Source organism: Engystomops pustulosus, chromosome 8, assembly GCF_040894005.1.
Source record: "Engystomops pustulosus chromosome 8, aEngPut4.maternal, whole genome shotgun sequence".
Lineage (NCBI taxonomy): Eukaryota > Metazoa > Chordata > Amphibia > Anura > Leptodactylidae > Engystomops > Engystomops pustulosus.
The window spans coordinates 123273636-123298331 of record NC_092418.1 but is presented as its reverse complement, the minus strand read 5'-3'; the positions used below and the strand labels follow the sequence as shown (position 1 = coordinate 123298331).

At 47.9% G+C, this 24696-nt stretch overlaps 1 protein-coding gene and 1 long non-coding RNA gene across 3 annotated transcripts in view; one reads left to right on the top strand and one right to left on the bottom strand.

Annotated features, from left to right (window-relative positions):
• Positions 1 to 4067, bottom strand: part of LOC140075986 (uncharacterized) — a 46528-nt gene extending 42461 nt beyond the window's left edge. The window contains exon 1 of the long non-coding RNA XR_011849493.1: positions 2786 to 4067. This is a non-coding gene — a long non-coding RNA (uncharacterized lncRNA). The remainder of the gene's footprint in view (positions 1 to 2785) is intronic.
• GALNT5 (polypeptide N-acetylgalactosaminyltransferase 5) overlaps positions 218 to 24696 on the top strand; it is a 54451-nt gene continuing 29972 nt past the window's right edge. Inside the window, exon 1 of one of the 2 annotated variants that reach the window (XM_072122473.1) lies at positions 218 to 2627. In XM_072122473.1, the coding sequence (XP_071978574.1) occupies positions 595 to 2627 (2033 nt within the window). In that variant the 5' untranslated portion in view covers positions 218 to 594. Of the gene's footprint in view, positions 2628 to 4165; positions 4640 to 24696 lie in introns of those variants that run through there. The other variant, XM_072122474.1, reaches the window with a different exon arrangement.

The window sequence follows — 24696 nt, the reverse complement described above, 5'->3', positions numbered from 1 at the left end:
GTTAATGACCAGCATTGCCTGATATGGGTAGAACCAGGAGCTGTTTCTATTGTTCTTTACTTGTTTGTTTATTATTACAAACAATAATAAACAAAGTAACAAATTTCAACAACATTCTAAAATCCCAACTGTCCCCTTCCCCGGATCACGTGCTCGGATAGCCGGTCTGTCTGGGTTCTGTGCCTGCAGTAAGTCAGCCAAAGTTCTTCCTGGGGGAGGGGGAGAAGGGGTTAACTGCTTCTGCAGAAGTCCAGCCAGGAAAGGGTTACAGCCGCCTTTAAGGTGAGGGCTGCAGCTCATACACTGACACAATTTCCTCATATGTGGCGGCTTCTCAAGTTTCACTACAAGGATGGGTGGAGAGAGGACACGTCTGAGCTGCAACCTTCACAGACTCAAGTGTCTCCTATCAGCAGGATCTTGGCTGAGATACAATGTAGCCCTGAGAGAGCAGAGGATGCCCTGAAGATCGCCCCAGACCGGTGCCCATGTGCCAGAGGAGAGAAGGAAGGACCCAAGAAATGCCACGCAGGCAGGAGTGAGCAGGCAGCTGCTGGCTGACAACAAGTACTACAACCCCCAGCCTCTGCCAGGATGCACAGGGTAAGGAAGTACTTCAGGGGCAGTGGCAGAGCCCTGGCATTCATCTTCATCGCCTCCATCATCTGGCTGATCTTTGACATGGCAGCTCTGAGGTTTTCCTTTAATGAGATTAATAGCAAGTTACAGAGAGAAGAACTTTTCCGGAGGGATAAAGTAGGATCGGAATCCTGGAAGCCCCCAGGAAGGGGCAAAGTGGACACTAAGTGGGGGGAGGCGGGAGACCCCCTGGGCAAGGACACTACTAAATTAAAAGGCATATTCTTCCCCCCTGGAGATGAATTTGCTGGACCTGGTAATGCACTAGATAGTAAAGTGATGGTCAAGCAGAGGAAAAGGACTATAAAGCCCAAGATATTTAATAACAGGACATTATCTCCACTGGGGTTACCCCAGGCCAGAACCTTGACCCCCGTACTGGGGGCTGGGGAGAAAAAGAAGTTACAAGATGTGAATGTGACAGGTCTGTCAAAGGAGCAATTTCCTAAAAATCCCCTGGACACAGGAGTAGACAGGACAATTGTCAGAATGAATAATACACCCCCTGTTGCAAAGGAGGGGGATGGGCACCAGCAGGAAGAGCCTGTAGGTGCAGGGGACTTTCAGAGTATGGTGGAGAGCAAGGACCTAGTAACCCCTAAATTTAAGGTTGTAGATGCAGTAGGACCTAAGGATGTAGTTGCTCCTGCTGATAAAGCGAAGCCAAACGATGGAGGGGGGCCCCAGGAAATTGTGGCCTCCAAAGATGGGGCTAAACCAAAAAATTCATTAGAGATGAAGGAAGCAGAAGGATCCAAAGATGGGGCTAAACCAAAGGATTTCTTAGAGATGAAGGAGGCAGGAGGCTCCCAAAATGCAGCAGTGCCTAAGGATAAAGGGGACTTTAAAGATGCAGCAGTGCCTAAGGATACAGGAGGCTCCAAAGATGCACCAGTGCCTAAGGATACAGGAGGCTCCAAAGATGCACCAGTGCCTAAGGATACAGGAGGCTCCAAAGATGCACCAGTGCCTAAGGATACAGGAGGCTCCAAAGATGCACCAGTGCCTAAGGATACAGGAGGCTCTAAAGATGCACCAGTGCCTAAGGATACAGGAGGCTCCAAAGATGCACCAGTGCCTAAGGATAAAGGGGACTTTAAAGATGCAGGGAAACCCAAGGATGATGCGGCCTCGAAACTTGGAGAAGAACCCAACAAAGCGACAGGCTCTAAAAATAATACACTGACAGGAGGAGCCTTTAAAGATGGAGCAGAGCACAAGGATGATGTGGCCCTTAAAGAGAGACCTGAACACAAAGATGTAGAGGTCCCTAAAGATGGATCTGATCCCAAGGATGGAGATGCCCCTAAGAATCCTCCAAAGCCCAAAGATGTAGCGGCCCCGATAAATGTATCAGACAGCAGTGGTCCGCACCCCGTTACTATCAGGTCTGGAGGATTACAGGATAATGTTCAAAACCCAGAACATCCTGAAGACAAAGTCATATTAATCAATAAATTAAATGTGGATAAAGAGCCGAAATCCAATGTGTCTGCGGACATTGCGAATAAAGTTGCAGCCGCCGATAATAATTTATCCATAAGCGATGCCAAAGTTCCGCAACCTCTGAATGTGAAGGATGAAAAAGTGAACACAACTCTCATCATTGGCAATGGGAAAAACTCAAACCTGCCGATCAATTTTAAAGAAGGATTTTTGGGCAAAATGGAGAATAAAGGGAAGAAAAATCTGAGTAATATAAAGGGGAACATCACAAGTAAAGTGGCGAACGTGAGCTCCAACCACGTGGACAATGAAGTTATTAAATTAAAGATGCCAGCGGGGACAGGGATGCACAAAGTCCTGACTATTGATGCCACAATGAGTCCCAGGGACCCCCGAGCACCGGGCCAGTATGGGAGACCCATGGCGGTCCCTAAAGATAAGGAGCAAGAAGCAAGTAAAAGATGGAAAGAAGGAAACTTCAACGTTTATCTCAGTGACATCATCCCCCTGGACCGAGCGATCGAGGACACCAGACCTAAAGGGTAAGGACCTGCTGCCTACAATATACTTATTATTACTATGATTATTATTATTATTATTACTATTATTATTACTATGTGTGCAGGTGTTTTATGGCTGCAGAAGGTCGTTCACATAGTAACAGAATTTTACATAATTTGTGATTATTTAAAGGTATTACCTGTATTCTTTGTGATTTCTTTGCTGTGTGTTGGTTGGGCCCCGCTCCTCGGTCAGCGCAGGTCGGGAGCTGCAGACCATCGCGGATCTAGCACAGTGATGTTTATAAAGATGTGCATGTATCTAGCAGCTCTGTGAGTCGGTTTTGTAGTGCACGTGTCTGATGAGGGGCTGAGTACTAGTCCTACGGATACCCCGACTCTTATGGACACCACCAGATCCAGCCTTGTGACAGATACTACAGCAAGGAGCAATGCCCCCCCTGGCCCTTTATTCTGCTGCTATGCCTTTAATGCATACTCTCAAAATACTCATTTAAAGGGGTTGTCCAGTTTATTAAAATAAAAAATTGAAACTTGTCAAATTAAAAATTACTAAAACTCCTGTTCATTCCCCTGGAGATCCTACAATGGCCCCGTGCCTGTCCCCCTGAGCGCTATATACATGTGATCACCACAGCCAATCAGTGGCCATCACACACCATATAATGCGCTGATTCCCCTGGAGATCCTACGAGGGCCCCGTGCCTGTCCCCCTGAGCGCTATATACATGTGATCACCACAGCCAATCAGTGGCCATCACACACCATATAATGCGCTGATTCCCCTGGAGATCCTACGAGGGCCCCGTGCCTGTCCCCCTGAGCGCTATATACATGTGATCACCACAGCCAATCAGTGGCCATCACACACCATATAATGCGCTGATTCCCCTGGAGATCCTACGAGGGCCCCGTGCCTGTCCCCCTGAGCGCTATATACATGTGATCACCACAGCCAATCAGTGGCCATCACACACCATATAATGCGCTGATTCCCCTGGAGATCCTACGAGGGCCCCGTGCCTGTCCCCCTGAGCGCTATATACATGTGATCACCACAGCCAATCAGTGGCCATCACACACCATATAATGCGCTGATTCCCCTGGAGATCCTACGAGGGCCCCGTGTCTGTCCCCCTGAGCGCTATATACATGTGATCACCACAGCCAATCAGTGGCCATCACACACCATATAATGCGCTGATTCCCCTGGAGATCCTACGAGGGCCCCGTGCCTGTCCCCCTGAGCGCTATATACATGTGATCACCACAGCCAATCAGTGGCCATCACACACCATATAATGCGCTGATTCCCCTGGAGATCCTACGAGGGCCCCGTGTCTGTCCCCCTGAGCGCTATATACATGTGATCACCACAGCCAATCAGTGGCCATCACACACCATATAATGCGCTGATTCCCCTGGAGATCCTACGAGGGCCCCGTGTCTGTCCCCCTGAGCGCTATATACATGTGATCACCACAGCCAATCAGTGGCCACCACACACCATATAATGCGCTGATTGGCTGCCATATTCATGTATACAGAGAATGGGCAGACTGACAGGGAGGCAGCGCTAAACTATACAAACCCCCTTCATATATTTATCATAGTCCGATAAAACATTGTATCACTCCGGCGTCTGTATCCAGAGACCTAACAGCTCCACGCGTGTCCGTGGTCTCTGTCCGGTATTGCAGAAATATCGCGATGAATACCAGATCCAGCCGTGTGTCCTTCCAGCCCCGCACATCCCCTTTAAGTAATGACGTAGGATTTAGAGGTTTATGCACTTACCGGATGCTCAATGGGAAAAACACTGGAACAAACCACAGGAACGTCCAAGTTATTACGGAGCTTTAAAAAAAGCAGCGCGAGAATATTATAATAACACACGGAGAGGGGGAGTCCGGGGATTCAACGCCAAACGCTGAAGATTAATGTATCAGAGGATCCGGAGTGATGGTGGTTAATGTCTGGGAGCAGAAGTTACTATATACGAGGCACTTAAAGGGATCTCCAGTCGGAAGCAGGTATCAGGTATCCAATGGATGGGTCCGTGTAATAACAATTAATGATGGGACCCCCTCCATCTCCATAATGGGCATCAGTCTCTCATTCACCCCCACATCAGCCATGACGACCATGAGCCTCACCGCTCCATGCAAAACAATGCTGAGACACTAAACAGGGGCTGGTTACTTTTTAATAAATCTCCCCCATTTCTCTGCATGTCCCTGTGTCTTTGCCTCCTATGAGAGCTTAAGCCTTTCCCCGCTCTCCCCGCGCTGCCCCCTGTATATACACAGCGTCCTCTCACTGCTCCAGCCCGTCCTCATGGCGTCTCCCACTGTGTCTCTCTCCTCACAGTCCGTTCTCACTAACAGGTAGAGGGGAGGGAGCAGGATGAGTCATAATTCTCCTGCTGCAGCTCCTTCTTTTCAGCAGAGCTCAGACATGTAAACAAAGAATCATGTAAAGCATAAAATGAAGTAGCAGGGCTGCTGAATCACTGGATGAACATTCAGGGGTTATCCACAAGGCAGTAAAGTCACATGGGTAACTTATGTAAAAGAGTGGCCCCTTTAAGGGGATCTGATCATCCACTTCTCCAGTCTGTTAGCCATGATATAAGGGGCAGGAGTAAGCGTTTGACATGCTTTGTGCAGCGCTGCGTAATCTGTGTGCGCTATATAAATATAGAATTATTATTAAACGTTGCACTTGTTTCCCAATTACTGGTGGGAGTCACTTCAGACACCAACAATCCAGTGAGTAGATGATAATCGGGGTGGAATAACCCTTTAAGGAAGAGGAATGGATATGCTTTGTAATGGCAATGGGTGCAGAAGTAGCCGGTGCTTCCCGAATATTGTATGTAATGCTGGAAAAACCTCTGTGTGTTCCAGCAAAAACTATACTGTGTAATGTATGGCCCTCCTCCTCCATCTATACTGTGTCATGTATGGACCTCATCCACCATCTATACTGTGTAATGTATGGCCCTCCTCCTCCATCTATACTGTGTAATGTATGGCCCTCATCCACCATCTATACTGTGTAATGTATGGCCCTCATCCACCATCTATACTGTGTCATGTATGGACCTCCTCCACCATCTATACTGTGTCATGTATGGACCCCATCCTCCATCTATACTGTGTCATGTATGGACCCCATCCACCATCTATACTGTGTCATGTATGGACCTCATCCACCATCTATACTGTGTAATGTATGGACCCCATCCTCCATCTATACTGTGTAATGTATGGCCCTCCTCCTCCATCTATACTGTGTAATGTATGGCCCTCATCCACCATCTATACTGTGTCATGTATGGACCTCATCCACCATCTATACTGTGTCATGTATGGACCTCATCCACCATCTATACTGTGTTATGTATGGACCTCATCCACCATCTATACTGTGTAATGTATGGACCTCCTCCACCATCTATACTGTGTCATGTATGGACCTCATCCACCATCTATACTGTGTCATGTATGGACCTCCTCCACCATCTATACTGTGTCATGTATGGACCTCATCCTCCATCTATACTGTGTAATGTATGGACCTCCTCCACCATCTATACTGTGTCATGTATGGACCTCATCCACCATCTATACTGTGTCATGTATGGACCTCATCCACCATCTATACTGTGTCATGTATGGACCTCCTCCACCATCTATACTGTGTCATGTATGGACCTCATCCTCCATCTATACTGTGTAATGTATGGACCTCCTCCACCATCTATACTGTGTCATGTATGGACCTCCTCCACCATCTATACTGTGTAATGTATGGACCTCATCCACCATCTATACTGTGTAATGTATGGACCTCCTCCACCATCTATACTGTGTCATGTATGGCCCTCCTCCACCATCTATACTGTGTCATATATGGACCTCATCCACCATCTATACTGTGTCATGTATGGACCTCATCCACCATCTATACTGTGTTATGTATGGACCTCATCCACCATCTATACTGTGTCATGTATGGACCTCATCCACCATCTATACTGTGTAATGTATGGACCTCATCCACCATCTATACTGTGTCATGTATGGACCTCATCCACCATCTATACTGTGTCATGTATGGACCTCATCCACCATCTATACTGTGTCATGTATGGACCTCATCCACCATCTATACTGTGTCATGTATGGACCTCATCCACCATCTATACTGTGTCATGTATGGACCTCATCCACCATCTATACTGTGTCATGTATGGACCTCATCCACCATCTATACTGTGTTATGTATGGACCTCATCCACCATCTATACTGTGTCATGTATGGACCTCATCCACCATCTATACTGTGTCATGTATGGACCTCATCCACCATCTATACTGTGTCATGTATGGACCTCATCCACCATCTATACTGTGTCATGTATGGACCCCATCCTCCATCTATACTGTGTCATGTATGGACCCCATCCTCCATCTATACTGTGTAATGTATGGACCTCCTCCACCATCTATACTGTGTCATGTATGGACCTCATCCACCATCTATACTGTGTCATGTATGGACCTCCTCCACCATCTATACTGTGTCACGTATGGACCTCATCCACCATCTATACTGTGTCATGTATGGACCTCATCCACCATCTATACTGTGTAATGTATGGACCTCATCCACCATCTATACTGTGTCATGTATGGCCCTCATCCACCATCTATACTGTGTCATGTATGGACCTCATCCACCATCTATACTGTGTCATGTATGGACCTCATCCACCATCTATACTGTGTCATGTATGGACCCCATCCTCCATCTATACTGTGTAATGTATGGACCTCATCCACCATCTATACTGTGTCATGTATGGACCTCATCCACCATCTATACTGTGTCATGTATGGACCTCATCCACCATCTATACTGTGTAATGTATGGACCCCATCCTCCATCTATACTGTGTCATGTATGGACCTCATCCACCATCTATACTGTGTCATGTATGGACCTCATCCACCATCTATACTGTGTCATGTATGGACCTCATCCACCATCTATACTGTGTCATGTATGGACCTCATCCACCATCTGTACTGTGTCATGTATGGACCTCCTACACCATCTGTACTGTGTAATGTATGGACCTCATCCACCATCTATACTGTGTCATGTATGGACCTCATCCACCATCTATACTGTGTCATGTATGGACCTCATCCACCATCTGTACTGTGTAATGTATGGACCTCCTACACCATCTATACTGTGTAATGTATGGACCTCATCCACCATCTATACTGTGTCACGTATGAACCTCCTCCACCATCTATACTGTGTCACGTATGGACCCCATCCACCATCTATACTGTGTCATGTATGGACCTCATCCACCATCTATACTGTGTCATGTATGGACCTCATCCACCATCTGTACTGTGTAATGTATGGACCTCCTCCACCATCTATACTGTGTAATGTATGGACCTCATCCACCATCTATACTGTGTCACGTATGGACCTCCTCCACCATCTATACTGTGTCACGTATGGACCCCATCCACCATCTATACTGTGTCACGTATGGACCTCATCCACCATCTATACTGTGTCATGTATGGACCTCATCCACCATCTATACTGTGTCATGTATGGACCTCATCCACCATCTATACTGTGTCACGTATGGACCCCATCCACCATCTATACTGTGTCACGTATGGACCTCATCCACCATCTATACTGTGTCATGTATGGCCCTCATCCACCATCTATACTGTGTCATGTATGGACCTCACCCACCATCTATACTGTGTCATGTATGGACCTCCTCCACCATCTATACTGTGTAATGTATGGACCTCATCCACCATCTATACTGTGTCATGTATGGACCCCATCCACCATCTATACTGTGTAATGTATGGACCTCATCCACCATCTATACTGTGTCTTGTATGGACCTCATCCACCATCTATACTGTGTCATGTATGGACCCCATCCTCCATCTATACTGTGTCATGTATGGACCCCATCCTCCATCTATACTGTGTCATGTATGGACCTCATCCACCATCTATACTGTGTCACGTATGGACCCCATCCACCATCTATACTGTGTCACGTATGGACCTCATCCACCATCTATACTGTGTCATGTATGGACCCCATCCTCCATCTATACTGTGTCATGTATGGACCCCATCCTCCATCTATACTGTGTAATGTATGGACCTCATCCACCATCTATACTGTGTCATGTATGGACCTCCTCCACCATCTATACTGTGTCATGTTTGGACCTCATCCACCATCTATACTGTGTAATGTATGGACCCCATCCTCCATCTATACTGTGTAATGTATGGACCCCATCCTCCATCTATACTGTGTAATGTATGGACCCCATCCTCCATCTATACTGTGTAATGTATGGACCCCATCCACCATCTATACTGTGTCACGTATGGACCTCATCCACCATCTATACTGTGTCACGTATGGACCCCATCCTCCATCTATACTGTGTCATGTATGGACCCCATCCTCCATCTATACTGTGTAATGTATGGACCTCATCCACCATCTATACTGTGTCATGTATGGACCTCCTCCACCATCTATACTGTGTAATGTATGGACCTCCTACACCATCTATACTGTGTAATGTATGGACCTCATCCACCATCTATACTGTGTAATGTATGGACCCCATCCTCCATCTATACTGTGTCATGTATGGACCTCATCCACCATCTATACTGTGTCATGTATGGACCTCATCCACCATCTATACTGTGTCATGTATGGACCTCATCCACCATCTATACTGTGTAATGTATGGACCCCATCCTCCATCTATACTGTGTAATGTATGGACCTCATCCACCATCTATACTGTGTCATGTATGGACCTCATCCACCATCTATACTGTGTAATGTATGGCCCTCATCCACCATCTATACTGTGTCATGTATGGACCTCATCCACCATCTATACTGTGTAATTTATGGACCCCATCCTCCATCTATACTGTGTCATGTATGGACCCCATCCTCCATCTATACTGTGTCATGTATGGACCTCATCCACCATCTATACTGTGTAATGTATGGACCCCATCCACCATCTATACTGTGTAATGTATGGACCCCATCCTCCATCTATACTGTGTAATGTATGGACCCCATCCTCCATCTATACTGTGTAATGTATGGACCCCATCCTCCATCTATACTGTTTCATGTATGGACCCCATCCTCCATCTATACTGTGTCATGTATGGACCCCATCCTCCATCTATACTGTGTCATGTATGGACCCCATCCTCCATCTATACTGTGTCATGTATGGACCCCATCCACCATCTATACTGTGTCATGTATGGACCCCATCCTCCATCTATACTGTGTCATGTATGGACCCCATCCTCCATCTATACTGTGTCATGTATGGACCTCATCCTCCATCTATACTGTGTCATGTATGGACCCCATCCTCCATCTATACTGTGTCATGTATGGACCTCCTCCACCATCTATACTGTGTCATGTATGGACCCCATCCTCCATCTATACTGTGTCATGTATGGACCCCATCCACCATCTATACTGTGTCATGTATGGACCTCATCCACCATCTATACTGTGTATTGTATGGACCCCATCCTCCATCTATACTGTGTAATGTATGGACCCCATCCTCCATCTATACTGTGTAATGTATGGACCCCATCCTCCATCTATACTGTGTTATGTATGGACCCCATCCACCATCTATACTGTGTCATGTATGGACCCCATCCTCCATCTATACTGTGTCATGTATGGACCTCATCCACCATCTATACTGTGTCATGTATGGACCTCATCCACCATCTATACTGTGTAATGTATGGACCCCATCCTCCATCTATACTGTGTCATGTATGGACCTCATCCTCCATCTATACTGTGTCATGTATGGACCCCATCCTCCATCTATACTGTGTCATGTATGGACCTCCTCCACCATCTATACTGTGTCATGTATGGACCCCATCCTCCATCTATACTGTGTCATGTATGGACCCCATCCACCATCTATACTGTGTCATGTATGGACCTCATCCACCATCTATACTGTGTATTGTATGGACCCCATCCTCCATCTATACTGTGTAATGTATGGACCCCATCCTCCATCTATACTGTGTAATATATGGACCCCATCCTCCATCTATACTGTGTTATGTATGGACCCCATCCACCATCTATACTGTGTCATGTATGGACCCCATCCTCCATCTATACTGTGTCATGTATGGACCTCATCCACCATCTATACTGTGTCATGTATGGACCTCATCCACCATCTATACTGTGTAATGTATGGACCCCATCCTCCATCTATACTGTGTCATGTATGGACCTCATCCACCATCTATACTGTGTCATGTATGGACCCCATCCTCCATCTATACTGTGTCATGTATGGACCCCATCCACCATCTATACTGTGTCATGTATGGACCCCATCCTCCATCTATACTGTGTCATGTATGGACCTCCTCCACCATCTATACTGTGTCATGTATGGACCCCATCCTCCATCTATACTGTGTAATGTATGGACCTCATCCACCATCTATACTGTGTCATGTATGGACCTCATCCACCATCTATACTGTGTCATGTATGGACCTCATCCACCATCTATACTGTGTCATGTATGGACCTCCTCCACCATCTATACTGTGTCATGTATGGCCCTCATCCTCCATCTATACTGTGTCATGTATGGACCCCATCCTCCATCTATACTGTGTCATGTATGGACCCCATCCTCCATCTATACCGTGTCATGTATGGACCCCATCCACCATCTATACTGTGTCATGTATGGACCCCATCCTCCATCTATACTGTGTCATGTATGGACCCCATCCTCCATCTATACTGTGTCATGTATGGACCTCATCCACCATCTATACTGTGTCATGTATGGACCTCATCCACCATCTATACTGTGTCATGTATGGACCCCATCCACCATCTATACTGTGTCATGTATGGACCTCATCCACCATCTATACTGTGTCATGTATGGACCTCATCCACCATCTATACTGTGTCATGTATGGACCTCATCCACCATCTATACTGTGTCATGTATGGACCTCATCCACCATCTATACTGTGTAATGTATGGCCCTCATCCACCATCTATACTGTGTCATGTATGGACCCCATCCTCCATCTATACTGTGTCATGTATGGCCCTCATCCTCCATCTATACTGTGTCATGTATGGACCCCATCCACCATCTATACTGTGTAATGTATGGACCTCATCCTCCATCTATACTGTGTCATGTATGGACCCCATCCTCCATCTATACTGTGTCATGTATGGACCCCATCCACCATCTATACTGTGTCATGTATGGACCCCATCCACCATCTATACTGTGTCACGGAAGGAGATGTCTCTTCTAAATCCATTCACTGTGTTATACCTGGAACCCAAACTTTGTCCCATAATGACAATTAATACTTTGTCTTTGTTACTTAATTCAACAGAACAGATGCATGGGGTACAATAATGGGGAGGGGGCAATGGGGCTACTGCAAACTTAAAGGAAATCTCCCATCAGGATCCATCCTGATAAGATGGGGACATTACTCATAGATCCGGGCTCCAGGACTGTGGGATCTTCTTATATTTGTTAACCATGGCCTCCTTCCCCCTATAATCAAACTTTAACATTATTCTAATGAGCCTGAAGGGTATGGGTGGGTTTTTCCTGAGTCTCTCTATGCTGCAGCTTCACAGGCTTTTACAATGAGCAGAGCAGGTCTCCCCTCCCTGGTGCTAGATTACATATTGTACAAAAAGTTGATGTTAGAAGGAAGGAGGCCATAGATAACAGATATAAGAAGATCCCACAGTCCCGGTGCCTGGATCCAGGAGTAATGTCCCCGGTGCCTGGATCCAGGAGTAATGTCCCTGGTTTATGAGGATGGATTCTGATGGGAGATTGTATTTAAGGTAAACTCCTGTTTTTGCTTATACTTGTCATCATGGATTTTGGTAGTTGATTTTCTTTGTCATTTGATGCCGCACATTTACCTTCAGCTTCTGTGTACAACTGAATGTTATATAAAGAGGGTCATAAGATCAACACATAACAGCAAACAAATACTCAGGGATGACAGTGTAACGGCCCCCCAGTGATGCTGGGACCCACCTGCAGCCAGGGGTGAGATGTGCAGGTATGAGGCGCATGCACCCGGCACCGTGACCCAGTTCTGTGGTTTTGGTGTCAGGTCTATTTATACCTCCTGCCTGTCTATAATAATTAGAGGTCATTCCAGAATAAAGGAAGTTTTTGTAGGTCAGATATAAAAACCCAAACCTTATCGGTGACTCAGGAGGTTTAGATTCTATCATTGGAGATTTCTGGAAAGATCTAGGAGGTCATGTGTTAATCCTCCCATCGCTTGACCCCAATTGCAAGAGATTAGTCCCAAAGTCACCTCCATATGGGGTCTATGTTCAGGGTCAGATCCTTGTGAAGCTCTGGTGTCCTACCTTCCTACCTCAGTCCTACCCTACATAAGGGTCACGGGGTCATGTGCCTTCACACACACAAAGGTCGTGTTTAGGAGTGTTTACCAGAAAATATAAAAAAGAAATATTTGGGACAACAAAACATGTGGATCTACTTCGTGGTGTCACACAAGAGATTCCAGGAGAGGCCCACTGAGCCAATACATGGAGAGACTCACTGAGCCAATGCATGGAGAGACTCACTGAGCCAATGCATGGAGAGACTCACTGAGCCAATGCATGGAGAGACTCACTGAGCCAATGCATGGAGAGGCCCACTGAGCCAATACATGGAGAAGCCCACTGAGCCAATGCATGGAGAGACTCACTGAGCCAATGCATGGAGAGACTCACTGAGCCAATGCATGGAGAGACTCACTGAGCCAATACATGGAAAGACCTACTGATCCAATGCATGGAGAGGCCCACTGAGCCAATGCATGGAGAGACTCACTGAGCCAATGCATGGAGAGACTCACTGAGCCAATGCATGGAGAGACTCACTGAGCCAATACATGGAGAAGCCCACTGAGCCAATGCATGGAGAGACTCACTGAGCCAATACATGGAGAAGCCCACTGAGCCAATGCATGGAGAGACTCACTGAGCCAATACATGGAGAAGCCCACTGAGCCAATGCATGGAGAGACTCACTGAGCCAATACATGGAAAGACCTACTGATCCAATGCATGGAGAGGCCCACTGAGCCAATGCATGGAAAGACCTACTGATCCAATGCATGGAGAGACTCACTGAGCCAATACATTGAGAAGCCCACTGAGCCAATGCATGGAAAGACCTACTGATCCAATGCATGGAGAGGCCCACTGAGCCAATACATGGAGAAGCCCACTGAGCCAATGCATGGAGAGACTCACTGAGCCAATGCATGGAAAGACCTACTGATCCAATGCATGGAGAGGCCCACTGAGCCAATGCATGGAAAGACCTACTGATCCAATGCATGGAGAGGCCCACTGAGCCAATGCCAAAAGAGGCTCACTGAGTCAATGCAAGGAGATGCCCATTTAGCCAATGCACGGAGAGGCCCACTCCTGGAGAGATCCCAAAGCCAGAGCCTGGAGAGGCCCACTGAGCCAATGCCTAGAGAGACCCACTGAGCCAATTCATGGAGAAGCCCACTGAGCCAATGCATGGAGAGACTCACTGAGCCAATGCATGGAAAGACCTACTGATCCAATGCATGGAGAGGCCCAGTTAGCCAATGCTTGGAGAGGCCCACTGAGCCAATGCCAGGAGAAGTCAACTTCTGGAGAGGCCCCTAATCCAAAGCCTGGAGAGGTCCACTGATCACTGTCTACATCAGTTACCCATCAGTGTTAGGCTTGGGGGCATTTCCTGTGGGTCAGTACCAATCCCTGTGGTTCCATAAAGTCTTATACTGTATCCAAGAGCCAAAGTCTAATGCTGGAAAGAATATCTCTTATTATATCTTCTATTATTTGGCTTTTTTTTTACACCATGTGTGAAAATTTGTTGCAATTTTTGAAACCAGGTGGTGCCACGCGCACCCCCTCATAGTCCACTCCCCTCTCCTGATGTACCACCCCCACCCTCATAGGCCACTCCCCTCTCTCCTGATGTACCACTCCCCTCTACTGATATGCCACGCCCACCCCTCATAGGCCACTCCCCTCTCCTGATGTACCACGCCCTTTTGATTTGATTCAATTTTTATTTTACTCCCTGAAAGTTTCTTTTTATTTGTGGTCTGTAGTTGTAGTTGTTTTTATCCTCTGGATAATTTCTATATTGTGGTGGATGAGTCAGCAGTGGTTTTCTATAATAGCTCTAATTAATTCTGTAATTACCCATAATGCTGTGAAGCTGCGCCAGACGTCCTCCAGCTCGGCAGCGAGGGGATTTTTTTTGTTGCTTTTCTTGTTTTACGAGCTCCATTCACTTTCTAGCTGGATTCTCATTGTGGTTTTGTAGGTGACTATTGTGTTTGCTTTCAGGGCAGACTTTCCAGCGGATAATAATGTATATAGAAAGATGTGAGTATAATAGGAGTTTAGAGAGGACTCCACACATCGAGTGTGTGGGAAAACCCAAGAGCAAACAGTGAGTGATCCGGAGCGTCCTGTGTACCGGCCCGGTGTGTCCCTGTGTACCTGCCCGGTGTGTCCCTGTGTACCGGCCCGGTGTGTCCCTGTGTACCGGCCCGGTGTGTCCCTGTGTGCCGGCCCGGTGTGTCCCTGTGTGCCAGCCCGGTGTGTCCCTGTGTGCCGGCCCGGTGTGTCCCTGTGTGCCGGCCCGGTGTGTCCCTGTGTGCCGGCCCGGTGTGTCCCTGTGTACCGGCCCGGTGTGTCCCTGTGTACCGGCCCGGTGTGTCCCTGTGTGCCGGCCCGGTGTGTCCCTGTGTGCCAGCCCGGTGTGTCCCTGTGTACCGGCCCGGTGTGTCCCTGTGTACCGGCCCGGTGTGTCCCTGTGTACCGGCCCGGTGTGTCCCTGTGTGCCGGCCCGGTGTGTCCCTGTGTGCCGGCCCGGTGTGTCCCTGTGTGCCGGCCCGGTGTGTCCCTGTGTACCGGCCCGGTGTGTCCTTGTGTACCGACCCGGTGTGTCCCTGTGTACCTGCCCGGTGTGTCCCTGTGTGCCGGCCCGGTGTGTCCCTGTGTACCGGCCCGGTGTGTCCCTGTGTACCGGCCCGGTGTGTCCCTGTGTACCGGCCCGGTGTGTCCCTGTGTACCGGCCCGGTGTGTCCCTGTGTGCCGGCCCGATGTGTCCCTGTGTGCCGGCCCGGTGTGTCCCTGTGTACCGGCCCGGTGTGTCCCTGTGTACCGGCCCGGTGTGTCCCTGTGTACCGGCCCGGTGTGTCCCTGTGTACCGGCCCGGTGTGTCCCTGTGTACCGGCCCGGTGTGTCCCTGTGTGCCAGCCCGGTGTGTCCCTGTGTGCCGGCCCGGTGTGTCCCTGTGTGCCGGCCCGGTGTGTCCCTGTGTACCGGCCCGGTGTGTCCCTGTGTACCGGCCCGGTGTGTCCCTGTGTGCCTGCACGGTGTGTCCCTGTGTGCCGGCCCGGTGTGTCCCTGTGTGCCGGCCCGGTGTGTCCCTGTGTGCCAGCCCGGTGTGTCCCTGTGTGCCGGCCCGGTGTGTCCCTGTGTCCGGCCCGGTGTGTCCCTGTGTGCCAGCCCGGTGTGTCCCTGTGTGCCAGCCCGGTGTGTCCCTGTGTACACAGCTCGGGTCACCTCCACCATCCATATCCCCTATAGCCTCTGCTGGTTACTTATTACCCTACAGTATAATACATCAGGAGATAATAGTTCATGACCTGATGATTTCCCACTTTGATTATTGTAACATTGTAACGTGGACCTCCCGATTCTTACAGAACTGAGCCGGTCATTCAGCGTTTACATCCCCCTGGATACCTACCGTATGGGGTGGTCTGTTCAGGCTCTCCAATCAGATATGTGGGGTGTAATCAGGGGACATACTATATACCTCCCGTACATATATATACATCCCATCTCTCAGAGATGGTCATTAAAGGGGAACTCTGAGGGTGAAACACTTAATTCAACTCTCATTTATATTTATTTCTGCAATTGGATGTTATTAAAAAAAAATGACGCAAGTGAAGAGACTTTCCCGTAAATGTCGCCATGTTGTCTATATTGTTGTCATTGTATAGGGCCACTGCCACACTATAGCAGCGGGGCCGCACACGGCTATTGAGGTGCCAAGGCAACATATACCTCAGGACATTTCATATGAAGAACATCACTAGTGACCGGTCAGGTGTTTCTTGCCTGATTTCTGATCGCTCTTATGGCCCGTGTGATTCAATCGCTGATTTTCATTTCTCTAAGCCCCGCCCCATTTATTTGTCTGACTTTGCACATTCTTTTCAGAACAAACTGCTTGTACATGTAATTATAAAGTCTCCACATTTGTGGCACCGCTGCCTTATACCCAACGCCACACAAATTTCATCTGGTGCTGACTGCTACACATTTATCATGCAAAGTCCGACAGAAATGTGTTGCACGCCCCATGGTAAAGGCGAACCGAAAAAAAGTGCAGGGGGCACCACATTCATGAAGAACATGCACCACTTATCCTGAATATGGCACCCCCCTGCATACTGCACAGGACACTGTACATAGTACACACCCTGCACATAGTACACCCCCTGCACATAGTACACCCCCTGCACATAGTACACCCCCTGTACATAGTACACCCCCCTGCACATAGTACACCCCCCTGCACATAGTACACACTGCACATAGTACACCCCCTGCACATAGTACACACCCCCTGCACATAGTACACACCCCCTGCACATAGTACACCCCCTGCACATAGTACACCCCCTGCACATAGTACACCCCCTGCACATAGTACACACCCCCTGCACATAGTACACTCCCTGCACATAGTACACACCCTGCACATAGTACACACCCTGCACATAGTACACAGGACCCTGCACATAGTACACAGGACCCTGCACATAGTACACAGGACCCTGCACATAGTACACACCCCCTGCACATAGTACACACCCTGCAAATAGTACACACCCTGCACATAGTACACACCCTGCACATAGTACAACCCCTTGCACATAGTACACCCCCTGCACATAATACACACTGCACATAGTACAACCCCCTGCACATAATACACACTGCACATAGTACACATGGCCCTGCACATAGTACACACTGCACATAGTACACAGGACACTGCACATAATACACCCCCTGCACATAGTACACACTACACATATTACACATAGTACACACTGCACATAGTACACAGGACACTGCACATAGTACACACCCTGCACATAGTACACAGGACCCTGCATATAGTACACCCTGCACATAGTACACACTGCATATAGTACACCCTGCACATAGTGCACACCCCCTGCGCATAGTACACAGGACCCTGCACATAGTACACAGGACCCTGCACATAGTACACACCCTGCACATAGTACACAGGACCCTGCACATAGTACACAGGACCCTGCACATAGTACACAGGACCCTGCACATAGTACACACCCCCTGCACATAGTACACACCCTGCACATAGTACACACCCTGCACATAGTACACACCCTGCACATAGTACAACCCCCTGCACATAGTACACCCCCTGCACATAATACACACTGCACATAGTACAACCCCCTGCACATAATACACACTGCACATAGTACACAGGGCCCTGCACATAGTACACACTGCACATAGTACACAGGACACTGCACATAGTACACACTGCACATAATACACCCCCTGCACATAGTACACACTACACATATTACACATAGTACACACTGCACATAGTACACAGGACACTGCACATAGTACACACCCTGCACATAGTACACAGGACCCTGCATATAGTACACCCTGCACATAGTACACACTGCATATAGTACACCCTGCACATAGTACACACCCCCTGCACATAGTACACAGGACACTGCACATAGTACACACTGCATATAGTACACCCTGCACATAGTACACACCCCCTGCACATAGTACACACTGCACATAGTACACCCCCTGCACATAGTACACACTGCACATAGCAAACAGGACACCTGCACATAGTACACAGGACACTGCACATAGTACACAGGACACTGCACATAGTACACACTGCACATAGCACACAGGACACTGCACATAGTACACACTGCACATAGTACACAGGACACTGCACATAGTACACACTGCACATAGCACACAGGACACCTGCACATAGTACACAGGACACTGCACATAGTACACACTGCATATAGTACGCAGGACCCTGCACATAGTACACAGGACCCTGCACATAGTACACACTGCACATAGTACACAGGACACTGCACATAATACACACTGCATATAGTACACCCTGCACATAGTACACACTGCATATAGTACATCCTGCATATAGTACACACTGCACACAGGACACTGCATATAGTACACCCTGCACATAGTACACATCCCCTGCACATAGTACACAGGACCCTGCACATAGTACAAACTGCACATAGTACACACTGCACATAGTACACCCCCTGCACATAGTACACACTGCACATAGCACACAGGACACCTGCACATAGTACACAGGACCCTGCACATAGTACACACTGCACATAGTACACACTGCACATAGTACACCCCCTGCACATAGTACACACTGCACATAGTACACACCCTGCACATAGTACACACCCTGCACATAGTACAAACTGCACATAGTACACACTGCACATAGTACACCCCCTGCACATAGTACACACTGCACATAGCACACAGGACACCTGCACATAGCACACAGGACCCTGCACATAGTACACAGGACCCTGCACATAGTACATACTGCACATAGTACACACTGCACATAGTACACCCCCTGCACATAGTACACACCCCTGCACATAGTACACAGGACACTGCACATAGTACACACTGCATATAGTACACCCTGCACATAGTACACACTGCACATAGTACACAGGACACTGCACATAGTACACACCCCCTGCACATAGTACACAGGACCCTGCACATAGTACAAACTGCACATAGTACACACTACACATAGTACACAGGACCCTGCACATAGCACACCCTGCACATAGTACACACTGCACATAGTACACAGGACACTGCACATAGTACACACTGCATATAGTACACACTGCACATAGTACACAGGACACTGCACATAGTACACATTGCACATAGTACACACTGCACATAGTACACAGGGCACTGCACATAGTACACAGGACACTGCACATAGTACACAGGACACGGCACATAGTACACAGGACCCTGCACATAGTACACAGGACCCTGCACATAGTACACACCCCCTGCACATAGTACACACCCTGCAAATAGTACACACCCTGCACATAGTACACACCCTGCACATAGTACAACCCCTTGCACATAGTACACCCCCTGCACATAATACACACTGCACATAGTACAACCCCCTGCACATAATACACACTGCACATAGTACACATGGCCCTGCACATAGTACACACTGCACATAGTACACAGGACACTGCACATAATACACCCCCTGCACATAGTACACACTACACATATTACACATAGTACACACTGCACATAGTACACAGGACACTGCACATAGTACACACCCTGCACATAGTACACAGGACCCTGCATATAGTACACCCTGCACATAGTACACACTGCATATAGTACACCCTGCACATAGTGCACACCCCCTGCGCATAGTACACAGGACCCTGCACATAGTACACAGGACCCTGCACATAGTACACACCCTGCACATAGTACACAGGACCCTGCACATAGTACACAGGACCCTGCACATAGTACACAGGACCCTGCACATAGTACACACCCCCTGCACATAGTACACACCCTGCACATAGTACACACCCTGCACATAGTACACACCCTGCACATAGTACAACCCCCTGCACATAGTACACCCCCTGCACATAATACACACTGCACATAGTACAACCCCCTGCACATAATACACACTGCACATAGTACACAGGGCCCTGCACATAGTACACACTGCACATAGTACACAGGACACTGCACATAGTACACACTGCACATAATACACCCCCTGCACATAGTACACACTACACATATTACACATAGTACACACTGCACATAGTACACAGGACACTGCACATAGTACACACCCTGCACATAGTACACAGGACCCTGCATATAGTACACCCTGCACATAGTACACACTGCATATAGTACACCCTGCACATAGTACACACCCCCTGCACATAGTACACAGGACACTGCACATAGTACACACTGCATATAGTACACCCTGCACATAGTACACACCCCCTGCACATAGTACACACTGCACATAGTACACCCCCTGCACATAGTACACACTGCACATAGCAAACAGGACACCTGCACATAGTACACAGGACACTGCACATAGTACACAGGACACTGCACATAGTACACACTGCACATAGCACACAGGACACTGCACATAGTACACACTGCACATAGTACACAGGACACTGCACATAGTACACACTGCACATAGCACACAGGACACCTGCACATAGTACACAGGACACTGCACATAGTACACACTGCATATAGTACGCAGGACCCTGCACATAGTACACAGGACCCTGCACATAGTACACACTGCACATAGTACACAGGACACTGCACATAATACACACTGCATATAGTACACCCTGCACATAGTACACACTGCATATAGTACATCCTGCATATAGTACACACTGCACACAGGACACTGCATATAGTACACCCTGCACATAGTACACATCCCCTGCACATAGTACACAGGACCCTGCACATAGTACAAACTGCACATAGTACACACTGCACATAGTACACCCCCTGCACATAGTACACACTGCACATAGCACACAGGACACCTGCACATAGTACACAGGACCCTGCACATAGTACACACTGCACATAGTACACACTGCACATAGTACACCCCCTGCACATAGTACACACTGCACATAGTACACACCCTGCACATAGTACACACCCTGCACATAGTACAAACTGCACATAGTACACACTGCACATAGTACACCCCCTGCACATAGTACACACTGCACATAGCACACAGGACACCTGCACATAGCACACAGGACCCTGCACATAGTACACAGGACCCTGCACATAGTACATACTGCACATAGTACACACTGCACATAGTACACCCCCTGCACATAGTACACACCCCTGCACATAGTACACAGGACACTGCACATAGTACACACTGCATATAGTACACCCTGCACATAGTACACACTGCACATAGTACACAGGACACTGCACATAGTACACACCCCCTGCACATAGTACACAGGACCCTGCACATAGTACAAACTGCACATAGTACACACTACACATAGTACACAGGACCCTGCACATAGCACACCCTGCACATAGTACACACTGCACATAGTACACAGGACACTGCACATAGTACACACTGCATATAGTACACACTGCACATAGTACACAGGACACTGCACATAGTACACATTGCACATAGTACACACTGCACATAGTACACAGGGCACTGCACATAGTACACAGGACACTGCACATAGTACACAGGACACGGCACATAGTACACAGGACACTGCACATAGTACACAAGGCAATGCACATAGTACACAGGACACTGCACATAGTACACAGGACACTGCACATAGTACACAGGACACTGCACATAGTACACAGGACCCCTGCACATAGTACACAGGACACGGTACATAGTACACAGGACACTGCACATAGTACACAGGACCCCTGTACATAGTACTCACTGCACATAGTACACACTGCACATAGTACACACTGCACATAGTACACAAGGCACTGTACATAGTACACACTGCACATAGTACACAAGGCACTGTTCATAGTACACAGGACACTGCACATAGTACACAGGACACTGTACATAGTGCACACTGCACATAGTACACAAGGCACTGTACATAGTACACAGGACACTGCACATAGCACACACTGCACATAGTACACAGGACCCTGCATATAGTACACACTGCACATAGTACACAAGGCACTGTACATAGTACACACTGCACATAGTACACAAGGCACTGTACATAGTACACAGGACACTGCACATAGTACACACCCTGCACATAGTACACAGAACCCTGCACATAGTACACAAGGCACTGTACATAGTACACACCCTGCACATAGTACACAGAACCCTGCACATAGTACACAAGGCACTGTACATAGTACACACTGCACATAGTACACACCCTGCACATAGTACACACCCTGCACATAGTACAAACTGCACATAGTACACACTGCACATAGTACACCCCCTGCACATAGTACACACTGCACATAGCACACAGGACACCTGCACATAGCACACAGGACCCTGCACATAGTACACAGGACCCTGCACATAGTACATACTGCACATAGTACACACTGCACATAGTACACCCCCTGCACATAGTACACACCCCTGCACATAGTACACAGGACACTGCACATAGTACACACTGCATATAGTACACCCTGCACATAGTACACACTGCACATAGTACACAGGACACTGCACATAGTACACACCCCCTGCACATAGTACACAGGACCCTGCACATAGTACAAACTGCACATAGTACACACTACACATAGTACACAGGACCCTGCACATAGCACACCCTGCACATAGTACACACTGCACATAGTACACAGGACACTGCACATAGTACACACTGCATATAGTACACACTGCACATAGTACACAGGACACTGCACATAGTACACATTGCACATAGTACACACTGCACATAGTACACAGGACACTGCACATAGTACACAGGACACTGCACATAGTACACAGGACACGGCACATAGTACACAGGACACTGCACATAGTACACAAGGCAATGCACATAGTACACAGGACACTGCACATAGTACACAGGACACTGCACATAGTACACAGGACCCCTGCACATAGTACACAGGACACGGTACATAGTACACAGGACACTGCACATAGTACACAGGACCCCTGTACATAGTACTCACTGCACATAGTACACACTGCACATAGTACACACTGCACATAGTACACAAGGCACTGTACATAGTACACACTGCACATAGTACACAAGGCACTGTTCATAGTACACAGGACACTGCACATAGTACACAGGACACTGTACATAGTGCACACTGCACATAGTACACAAGGCACTGTACATAGTACACAGGACACTGCACATAGCACACACTGCACATAGTACACACCCTGCATATAGTACACACTGCACATAGTACACAAGGCACTGTACATAGTACACACTGCACATAGTACACAAGGCACTGTACATAGTACACAGGACACTGCACATAGTACACACCCTGCACATAGTACACAGAACCCTGCACATAGTACACAAGGCACTGTACATAGTACACACCCTGCACATAGTACACAGAACCCTGCACATAGTACACAAGGCACTGTACATAGTACACACTGCACATAGTACACAAGGCACTGTACATAGTACACACTGCACAAAGTACACAAGGTACTGTACATAGTACACACTGCACATAGCACACAGGACACCTGCACATAGTACACAGGACCCTGCACATAGTACACAGGACCCTGCACATAGTACACAGGACCCCTGCACATAGTACACAGGACCCCTGCACATAGTACACAGGACACTCTGCACATAGTACACACCCTGCACATAGTACACAGAACCCTGCACATAGTACACAGGACCCCTGCACATAGTACACAGGACCCCTGCACATAGTACACAAGGCACTGTACATAGTACACAGGACACTGCACATAGTACACAGAACCCTGCACATAGTACACACTGCACTGTTTTTGATGAATGTGGCCCCTTCAGTATCTGTTA